Here is an 11,463-nt window from a genome sequence, read left to right on the forward strand (position 1 = left end):
TGTATTTTTTTCCACTACTTTATCTTTGGTTTCCCACTTGAGTACGTATGAGTTTAATTTGCAAATTTGGATTTATTTTTAAGAATTTGGGGTTTGAAAAGAACGTGGCTTGTTCTATCCATCGTATAACTTTTAACAGAGAGACAGGTCATGAGCTTTAATTTAAAATGATGTTCCTTCACGCAACGCTGTTTGATTATGTTGATACCACGCAGATGCGGCTGGTTGGTAATAACTAAGTTTAGGCTTTAATGTTGTTTTGTCTTCTTTCTTTTTCTTGGGTAGATAATACATGAGTTAGATGCACATATTCTCTTAGTGAATTCGAATAACGTATCTTTAACGCACAAATTTTACAATCGGAATTATTTAGTTTTTAATCTTCATTTGGAGATTCTTTCTACACAAAGTCATTCAAATTGAAAAATCGTTCAATCATTCAAAATTAGATCAAATCGATGACGTAAATACTATAAATAATATAATCATGATGAGTCGTCATTTATTTGATACATTTTGTTAATGCTCAAAAATTAGTGAGGTCAACAATGGTAAAATTGGTCAAGCGGTTGCCTTTGATGGACTTGGGCTTTGCAAACAATAAGGAAAAGACAAAGGATTTAAGTGGTTCCGTCCTCAAAACTCGGATACATCCTCTGAATTTCTTAGATAAATAGAGAATGTACAAGTAGCGCTCAACTAGTAGAGTACAATTTCTCTCTCAATTTGTCCGACCTCATCAAAGGAGTATTCATTCTCCTTGTATAAGCCTTTTCTAAGTCTTCAGTCTCTTGGCACAAGCCTATCATTTCTTTGCATTTAATGCGCCAAATGTACAGATTAAACCTGTTAGTTGTCTCTGCGTTCCTTTACTGACACGTGGCAACGAGGTGACATTTACGCAGGTCCACTTATGTCCTATCATGGGATAATGTAGCCGAGCGTCTTGCTCGGCCTTGAAGTTGGTGGGAACTCATACCCGAGCGCCCTACATGTTAGCCCTTTATGCCCTTTAGTAGGCCTCCGTTCCTTTGCATGTGGCTCAGAGTTGACATGTAAGTAGGTTTGTTCTTCCTAGGACCTCATGGCCTTAAAAACTATTAGTGGTGTCACATCCCGACCCGAGCCCCCACCATATTCTGGGCTCGACTCCGTCGTAGCACAATATTGTCCGCTTTGGGCCCCGACCACGCCTTCACGGTTTTGTTTCTGGGAGCTCACACGAGAACTTCCCAGTGGGTCACCCATCATGGGATTGCTCTCGCGCGAACTCGCTTAACTTCAGAGTTCTTATGGAACTCAAAGCCAATGAGCTCACAAAAAGTCTTGTGCTAGGTAAAGATGAGAATATACATATAAGGCTTACAGGATCCTTACCCCTGGGCGATGTGGGACGTTACAATCCACCCCCCTTAGGGGCCCAACGTCTTCATTGGCACACTTCCGGCCAGGGATTGGCTCTGATACCAAATTGTCACATCTCGGCCCGAGCCCCCACCACATCTCGGGCTCAACTCCGCCGCAGCACGATATTGTCCACTTTGGGCCTCGACCATGCCCTCACGGTTTTGTTTCTAGGAACTCACTCGAGAACTTCCCAGTGGGTCACCTATCATGTGATTGCTCTAGCGCGAACTCGATTAACTTCGGAGTTCCTACAGAACCCAAAGCTAGTGAGCTCCCAAAAAGCCTCGTGCTAGATAGAGATGAGAATATACATATAAGACTTACAAGATCCTCACCCTTAGGCGATGTGGGATGTTACAAGTGGCCACTTTACCTTATAGTGCTTGGAAAGCACTTTTATGGGGAAGTGATAGCCTTGATTCCTGATCAGATGCGTGGAGGCCATGGGCTCCTTAAAGCGTTCGGCTTCATCGTTCCATGCTCATTGCACCTTAACTTTCCTTTGGGTATGTGTTCCTTTGGGCCTATTAGGGTCGGAAAGGACATGTGTTAACACATTTGAATGACTAAACAATCACGAATTAGAATGATTTTTTGTACAAATGAATTAAGTGATGGTTAAGAAATTGAACAGTTTGTACGATAGAAATAGGTTTTCCGCATGGGTAAATATGTGCATTCATCCCATAGGATAGATGCAACTATATATTATCCTTAATAGCTGGAAGCGAGATAACCGTTAGCAAGAGAACCATTCTTAAAATCATACCCCAAAAAATACGGAGCTGCAAGATACATGGACTGCATAGTGCTTTGCAACCTCCCCTCTCGGATGCCTACATGATTTCTCCCTATAAATAGCTAGGTCAAATAAAGGAAAGCTAATCACTAATCACTACTTAGAACTTTCTCAAATTCTCTTTTTCTCCTCACTACTTTTCTGACTTACCATGAGAGATCCTTTTGCGGACACTCTTCCTGTTTCCTTTTTAGGGTGCTAGTCAATTAAGCTAACAATGTTTTGTTCTCTTGTATGTGGAATTTCGTCGAACCAATCGTTACTTGTTGAAAAGGTGAAAGGTTTCGGTAAGTACTTGCCTGAAACTTTATTAAGAGATTGTGGGGTGTAAATATTCTATCCCAATCTATAGACATAGAGATGTTGGATTGAGATTAATGCAACTCATTGCAGGCCATAGTTGCATTAAGCTGTGTCTCTTTTAGTAACTTTCTCTAATTCGAAACAATAGAGAAAGGAAATGAAATTGAAATGACCAAAGAGGAATGGACGAAGAGTTCCAATCTTTATAAATGTGACCTTTGAAGTTTACTTAAAAAATGTCTACATTTGTGTGAAAAAAACAAATCCAACCAACAAAAAATTGTCTAAAACCACATGGCCCAACTTAAATCAAGCTTATAATTGCCAAATGTTATGTTGTGGTGCTCAAATTTTAACACAAGGAGGAGACACAAATTATATTTTCTTTTAAATTTTAATATTGTAATGCATGTTTTCCAATTTCGGCGGTCAGGTTGATGAAAATTGAGATGAGAAGTGCTTTTGTTAATCTTCTTAATGAGAAAAGGAAACAATTTGGTAAAAATGAACTAAAGTATGTTAAACTCTCTGGTTTCACATACAGAACATGTCAAGACTACATCCAACAAGAAGGTTTGTATCTCTGTTTTATATATCCATCAACACCAATACAAAAGCAGAATCTGTAAATTCCCTTTTGTTTTAGAGTCCTTAACTTATTGCAAAATTGAATATTTGGTTGGTTTATGTTTTATAATCCATGAAATACTGTGAAGCTTTATTGTTTTTAATTTCTTTTGTGTTGCCACTTATTATTACGGTTTATTGATTTTTTTTCACTTGTAAGTAAGAGGTTTTATGTTTGAATATCGTGAATGATCAATTCGATACCAAATTAGGTTACTCATTGTGTGATTTAGCTGGATCCTCTGCATATAGTTTAAAAATATTAGTGTACTAAATTTTTTTTTTTCTTTTCTGTTAAATTGTGGAATTTACTGCAAAACTTTGGGCCAAACAGTTCTAACGCTTTGGGCCTCCAATGACTAGAAGTCCATTATTCTTTGTGGCCTATCTTCGTCGGCAAACCCAAATGACCCGCCAAAGAAACGGCGCCGGTGACGGAAAAAAGGAAACCGATATTCAGACGCAGCGGCATCCCAAACGCCATCGCTCTCGCCCAGTTCGATCCCGCATCCGTTTCTCTCCAATCAGCTGGTATTGCTCCAATCCCCAATCAGATGTGGGTGGGAGAGACCATTTGGTTTTCTCAGGCAAAAATCGAACTTTCTGATCAGAGTTGCAATTTCAGGTCAGTTTTTAGTCTGTCCGTGTTTTTTTCAGAATTCAATTTTCTCATCTGGTTTTTTTCAGAATTCGTTTTAGCTACATGCCTGCTTTTTGTCGAATCATGAAAAAGTTATGTGCTTTCTGGTTGTTTTGCAGGGATTTTAGGTCATTAGTACATTCGGAAATCCAAAGCAAAGGCGATGAACAAAGGCATAAGCAGAAAACGTCCAGCGCCGCCACAACCGGCGGCGAACCCAGCGGAGCAGCAGGCCACGTCCCCAGAAGAAGAAGAAGAAGAATTCGTAGACGAGGACGTCTTCCTCGACGAAACCCTTTTCGAGACTGAAGACAACCTTGTTCTCCGCGACATCGAGCAGCGCCAGTCCCTCGCTTCCCGCCTCACCAATTGGGCCCGCCCGCCTCTCTCCCATGCCTACACTTCCGCCTCCCGAAGCATCGGTCTGTCAGCCTTTTCCAATTTTGCTCCATTCTCTATTTTTATTTTTAGACTTTTAAAAATCTCTTTCTTTCCTTGTTGTGTGTTGTAGCTTTTCAGCAATTGGAGATTGATTATGTAATTCGAGAGATCCATAGAGAATTGCTGCCTAATTGGTCCGGGTCCGCTGCCATTATCCGAATTTTTCGGGTTACAAAGGAAGGTTAGCTTGTGCTCCTAATTTCTTTTAGGGTTATTATTCTGCAGTGAAAATGTGAAATGTTTGGTTGGTGACTGAGAAACCTGAATAAAACTGTAATTTTGTATTGCTATAGCATCAGCATTGTTGTTTCGGTAAAGCATGTTGGTTATTTGTTCTCAGAAATGCAACTTTTACTGAGTATTCTATGTTGCTGCATGGGAGTCAAATGTGCTACTAAACTAAACTAAGATAATGCCTTTTCTGAGTCTGATAAGTTGTAGCATCATCCTAGGACATAGTGTTTGCTGCCATGTTCATGGATTTGAGCCATATTTCTATATCAACTGTTTCCCCGGAATGGGCCCTGACGATATTTCCAGGTTTCATCAAATTCTTGAGGTATTGTTTTGACTTTATTTCTTGAGCAGCTCAGATGTCTTTGTTTTTGTTATTGCATTACTTTAATTGGTTATGTCTTTTGTGTTTGGTAATTCAATATGGGAGGATGGGGGAGGTCAACAGGAACAGCAAGGTTCCAAAATTCATTCGCCGTATTGAAATGGTGCAGAAGAGGAGTATCATGTATTACCAGCAGCAGGATTCTGAACCCTTTCTCAAAATTGTTGTTGCTTTGCCAACAATGGTGGCCAGCTGCCGGGGTAAACTCAGTTTCATTAACATTTGATAACATGTAGGATCTGAATTACTTCCTAGATTGAAACACCTACATGCAGGGAAATGCATTTTATGGGTGATTACCACATATATTTCTTTGACGATAATCGTTCTCCCACTTCTTTCATGTCTGTCTTTGTGTATCATTGTACTGATCTAATTTACTCTATGTAAGGACTATATTTGGAGCAGTTCTCATATTGTGCCTTGCACCTTGCATGTCAACGTGTACTGCAATGTTTCCAACTTTCCATCATGTGGCTTATGCCTAATAATGGTTTATTCCTCTTCTATGATTTCCCAAACTGCCAGGCATTCTTGAAAAGGGCATACAAATTGATGGCCTTGGTATGAAGAAATTCATGACATATGACAGCAATGTTCTTTTTGCTCTTCGTTTCATGATTGATTGCAACATAGTTGGTGGAAATTGGATTGAGGTCCCTGCTGGTAAATATAAGACAACTAAGCCTTTGTCGTACTGCCAGTTAGAGTTCCATTGCCTGTATCCTTACACATTCAAGGCACTATCTGGGGTTTGGTGAACAATTTAATGAATGCCATTTACATTATGAGCTATTTCGTACTTGGTATATCTTTCCTTGACAAACCATTTTCTTAGATATTTAGACTTGATCAGCCATACTCCAGAAGGGGAATTTTCGAAGATGGCTCCATTTCACATATTGAGCGTTGATATTGAGTGTGCTGGCCGTAAAGGTCATTTTCCTGAGCCTACCCATGATCCTGTTATCCAGGTTCAGTTCTTTTCATTCTGAGTATCTGAAATAAAATGTTTAAATGATTTTCGTGTTGCATGGTAAATATTTTATTTTTAAAGAACTTTTTCTGAAACGAATTGCTTTTTTTCTTCGTTTTATAGGTGGCCAACCTAGTTACCATGCAGGGAGAGAACCAACCATTTATACGGAACGTCATGACTCTTAAGTCATGTGCTCCAATAGTTGGTGTTGATGTGATGCCTTTTGATACAGAAAGGGAAGTCTTGCTGGCTTGGAGGGTAATATTATTGAACCTAGATATTCTTCTTACTTAAAATAGAAAAGGGAAAGAAACCTTGTAATTTTGATGCAACACTTTTGAGGACACATAATCAAGTCATGACACAACTATGAAATTGGCATGAGATATTGTGTAATGTTTGGATTTTTGGCCCAAAATTAAATTTTATCATGTTTGTGTCAACAGACATTATAAAAATAAATAAATAAATAAAGATAGGGTACATGAATTTGACAAAAAAGTGAAACAAGTCCGAATTGATATCCCATTTCCACAAAATGGGCATAAATTGACACATAGTTAACAGAACTTGACACGAATTGGGACAACAAACTAGAGAATGTATGCCATGTTAAATCAAATGGAATACAAAAATGAAATGTTTCAGTTACCTGAATGAGATATGGCAAATCAAATTTGCAGATGTTATATCCAATTATGACATCTGGATCCACCTCGCGGATTAAATCCTGCAAGCAGAGTTTTATTATTCAACATTAGTAAGGCATAAAGAATGATGGCAATTAGATTTACTTTCTATGAGACTGACACACCTTTTTGTGCATAACATGTGAATGGCAGTAGCCTAGTAATTAGGTTAGCATCTAAATCTTCAAGCCTAGTAATTTGTGTGTTTTTCAATTAATCTGTTATATTTTTTTTGTCAATCTTTTTTACTATACTTGGGAGCAGCCTTTCCATAAATGGGGGTAAGGCTAGCCGACATTCACCTCTCCCAGACCCTGCGTAAAGCGGGAGCCTTGTGCACTGGGTACGACCTTTAATCTTTTTTACTATACCTCTTGCTATTACACGCAGTAGGATTAAATTCTTCGCTTCTCTCTGGGCTTCTCTGTTTAACAGTTTAATGATGTTCCTTTGAGTTTAATTGTTTTGTATTGGTCTAAGGGTGGGTGTTTCTTCTGGCCTTTGGTTGGTCTATTGGTTTTCTCTATTGTCCTTTTTTCTGTTTCTTGGACTTCTTGGTTCATCTTGCTTTGTACTTCTTTATGCTTTTAAGTAAAATTCTTGTTTCTTATAAAAGGTATAATATTGGTAATACAGGCAGTATGGAACCAGGGAAAGTAAAGAAGTAACAGTTGAAGGGAGGGTTCAATTTGATTTACTCCAGGTATTATCTGTCTTCTTGCTCAATTTACCCTGTTACTGGTCCTTGAGATTTGTTCTTCAGCTAGAGATTCAATAAATGTTCATGTAGATTTCTGTTGTCTTCCTTCCTTGTAGGCTATGCAACGAGATTACAAATTAAGTTCTTATTCATTGAATTCTGTCTCAGCGCACTTTCTCTCTGAGCAGGTGAGGTTTTGATATATTTCTTGTGCATATATTCAATTGCCCTTTTCCACAGCTTTTATTAAAAATCAGATTTAGCCCAGAAGTAATTTTTTGGTGTGGTTGCCTGGTAATATAATTATAGACATTTTTATTTAGCAGCATCGAGAAAAGAGGTACTTGATGCTTTTTTCTTTCTTGATACTTATTTTTCTCCGGAATTTCCAAAACATGGTTCGATTGCACTCAAAGACCAATGTTTTTCTCTGGAATTCCCAAAACATGGTTCGATTGCACTCAAATACCCTTTTTTTGGTTGGACACTAAAAGGCCCTTTTATGTCCCCAATAAATTGTTTTCCTTGATTATTGTAATGGAAACTGTTATTGGCACTCCGACCATCTAATTGTGCATGTCAAACTTTCTATTTTTAGAATTTAGAGAGAAAAATACACTTACAAGGAGTGCAAAGTGAGACTTTTGGAGTGCCAATAATAATTCACATTTTAATATACGTTGGGATCTGTAAAATATTTTATTTGAGAAAATCATTGATAGAAAATTATATGATATGTTCTTGTGCATCGGGATAGGTAAACATGTTCTTGTGCATCAAGATGGGTAAACATGTTTAATGCATTAAGTCGATATTTTGCATGACAACTTGACAAGTGAATTGTGTTGTGCCTGTACAAGTAAAGAATGCTAGCTTCAGGCTCTGTTTATGTGATGTGCTTTATTTCCATGTTCTACTGTGCCCAAGCATCAAACTGATAGATATGGATTGCCAAGTTGCCAACACAGCCTGTATTAAGAAGACACCAGCAGAGCCTTGTCCTTTCTATACGGTGTCAGATAAATGAGTCCTGGTCCTCCATTTGGTCTTATCCTGGAGCATTATTGAATTTGAGTCACTTGCTATTACATATGATAGTTACCTCCTATTCTATATGTGGGTAAATGTAATTACATTAGGTACTAAATCTCTGGAAAATTCTTCTTGGAACATTACTGAGAGATATCTCATCAAACATGAAATCCACCAACTTTCTTTGCTGGGTAAAGTTATTATCGTCAGTAATGCTTCCTTTGTTTCTCATGTTTCCCGACTTCCTGGGCCACTTTTGCTCTTTTACATTCTATGAGGACATCCAAGCGTTAAACCTTGCTAAATTTATTTATTTATTTATTTGTTAAAATATAAAAAGGTCGTACCCAGTGCACAAGGCTCCCGCTTTACGCAGGGTCTCAGGTTCGAGACTTGGGAGCAGCCTCTCCATAAATGGGGGTAAGGTTAGCCGACATTCACCTCTCCCAGACCCTGCGTAAAGCGGGAGCCTTGTGCACTGGGTACGACCTTTTTTTTTTTTATTTATTTGTTAAAATATCTTCTAAGTGTCTTTGGCCCATTCTTGTCAGTTTCCAGGAATGAATGGAATAGACTTCTTAGTTCTGAGTTTGAAACTGTCAATTAATTTTCTTGTTTTATCTTTAGCTCATATAGCTGCCATAAAAAAATCATCCAATAGTCTCTTCGTTTGATCTTTAATTGAACGGGGAAGGAATGAGTCTTCATCGTTAATATGTTGCAACTTTTTTGAATCATGTGCAGAAAGAGGATGTCCACCATTCAATTATATCTGATCTGCAGAATGGGAATGCGGAAACTAGGAGGCGATTTGCTGTATATTGTCTGAAAGTACGTATTTGATTATTTTGTTTCTTCCAACTTATCTTCCTTATATAATCTTCAGGAGTAGTCCTTTTATACAATATAAGAGGGTTGCAGAAAAGTTACATCTGTACCTGTTATTTGTTATTGTGATGAACCTTGTAATGAAAGTAATCCCTGAGATTGTTTAGTATTTTACCTTCTTTGGTACAGAGTTTAGTTTGTGGTAATAGAAAAATAGTGATGTAATTGCATGTCAAATCAGGGGCCAAGCACTTATATTTTATGAGAATATTTATGGCATTGGCAAAGGTGTTAATGGACACTAATGTCTAACACTCTGTTTCAAGCTGGAGCAAAAATGTCCAAGTCCAGCTTGCCTAAAGAAGCACGGGAAGGACAGTTGAAAGGATTTTGAAACATATCAGCTTGCCTAAAGAAGCTCGATTTGATTTTTTCTCTCGTGTTGAGTGTATCCTAAGAAAACATAAAGGAAGAGCTGTTATCACAATATGATGCAGAAGAGTGTCATTACAAATCCCAGAGCCATGGCATGAGACGCAGCCTCTGTTGCTTGTTTGTCAGAGAAGCATAAACTATCAGGGAAGGGGAAGAAAACTATAAGACTTTATGGGCATGTATAGTTTTGGCTTTGTTATGGGTAATCTGGACGGAAAGAAATAGGATGATTTTTTAAGATTTTGTAGGTAACAGCAGAGGTGTTATGAGAGAAACTTCGTTTCTGGTCTTCATTGGCTTCGGTGTAGTCAGATTTAACGATTTGTCATTTTCATATATTTGGCTTGATAGGAAAGCTCCTGTCAGTTATATCTTAGTTTTCTTTTTAGGGGTCCTTTATTTTTGTTTCACTGTTTGTTCTTGAGTTTTTGTGGACTTATAGTCCAGTTCTGTATTTTTTGAGGCAGCCTCAATTAGATAGATACTAAGCTTGCACATAAAGCTTTCTTGGGGCCCATGCTTTCTGAACAACAAGATGCTTGTTAGGCTCCATTCCGACACAATTAGTTTAGATAATCATTATAGTTAGTTTATCAATTATGATTGATTGAAATTGTCGTTTAGTTGGACAGTATAAAAAGAAGACAAAAGCAAAAGTTCTGAGAAAGGGAGCAGATAATTTTTTTCTTTATCATGACGTAGGATGGGGGGTTTCTGGCTTTTGCATCTCATATGGAGAGGGCACACAGAAGGAATAATGGAAATGGAATTAGCATCCTGAAGTAGGATGCCTGTTTCTGGCTTTTGCATCTCATACGGAGAGGGCACACAGAAAGGAATAGTGGAAATGGAATTAGTGAATATGAAACATATAAACCATTTATTGTCCTATTCTTGGTATCCTGATCATAGTTCTTATAGATTTGTTGCACACTGTATCATACTTTTTCTGTATTCCATTCCATATAAGCGTAATATTGACAAGAATATTAACAGTTAAACTTCAAATAAAAGACACAAGTAATCAACTTTGATGTTTCATTGCAGGATGCTTACCTCCCACAAAGGCTTTTGGACAAACTGATGTATATTTACAATTATGTAGAGATGGCTAGAGTGACAGGTGTTCCAATGTCATTTCTTCTTTCCAGAGGACAGAGCATCAAGGTTAGTTTTGAGAATGAATACCTGTGAAGAGCACAATAGTTCAGCTCTGAAGAGGTTCAATGCATCAATGAAACCTTTTTCAGGTACTTTTGCAGCTTCTTAGGAAGGCAAAGCAAAAGAACCTGCTTATTCCATATGTCAAAAAGGCTGGATCTGAGCAAGGAACGTATGAAGGTGCCACTGTAAGTTCACGAATGCTTAATATGTCATTATCATGGTTGTTGTTAATTAATTGCATTTCTCTTGACAAAGTGGGTCAGGGGTGGGGAAGGTTTCTGACGTTTATGATCTGATCTTATACTGAGTTTGCTTGTCGTCAAATTGTTTATAAACGTTCTGCCTGGTTGTATAAATATAACTGCTGGGCTGGTGTTTCAGCCTATAAAGTGTAGTTTTGTTTGCATGCATGTATGGTGGCTGCTCAAAACTTTAGAGTTGGATCCTAAATCTAGCATCCATTAAGACGTTCTGTACCCTAATTAAGCAACACTGTCGAAAAAATAGATCAAAACTAACAAAAATATCTTGAAAATTCACAGCTAGTCGATGGAGCTAGGTCGTACCCAATTCACAGCCAGTCGATGGAGCTACAATCAACAACAACAACAACAACAAAGCCTTTTCCCACTAAGTGGGGTCGGCTATATGAATCCTAGAACGCCATTGCGCTCGGTTTTGTGTCATGCCCTCCGTTAGATCCAAGTACTCTAAGTCTTTTCTTAGAGTCTCTTCCAAAGTTTTCCTAGGTCTTCCTCTACCCCTTCGGCCCTGAACCTCTGTCCCGTAGTCACATCTTC

General features: G+C 38.2%; 1 protein-coding gene across 1 annotated transcript; it reads left to right on the top strand.

The window, feature by feature from the left end:
• Positions 1-3,939: 3,939 nt before the first annotated feature.
• On the top strand, positions 3,940-10,945 carry LOC126628958 (DNA polymerase delta catalytic subunit-like). The gene is made up of 12 exons (XM_050298842.1): positions 3,940-4,198; positions 4,288-4,398; positions 4,806-5,036; positions 5,365-5,557; positions 5,675-5,810; positions 5,936-6,073; positions 7,145-7,207; positions 7,321-7,392; positions 8,981-9,067; positions 10,547-10,666; positions 10,750-10,848; positions 10,919-10,945. Exons 1-12 carry the CDS (start codon positions 3,940-3,942, stop codon positions 10,943-10,945), a joined length of 1,536 nt encoding a protein of 511 aa, XP_050154799.1.
• The last annotated feature ends 518 nt before the right edge of the window (positions 10,946-11,463 follow it).

This window comes from Malus sylvestris, chromosome 7 (genome assembly GCF_916048215.2).
Source record: "Malus sylvestris chromosome 7, drMalSylv7.2, whole genome shotgun sequence".
Classification (NCBI taxonomy): Eukaryota; Viridiplantae; Streptophyta; class Magnoliopsida; order Rosales; family Rosaceae; genus Malus; species Malus sylvestris.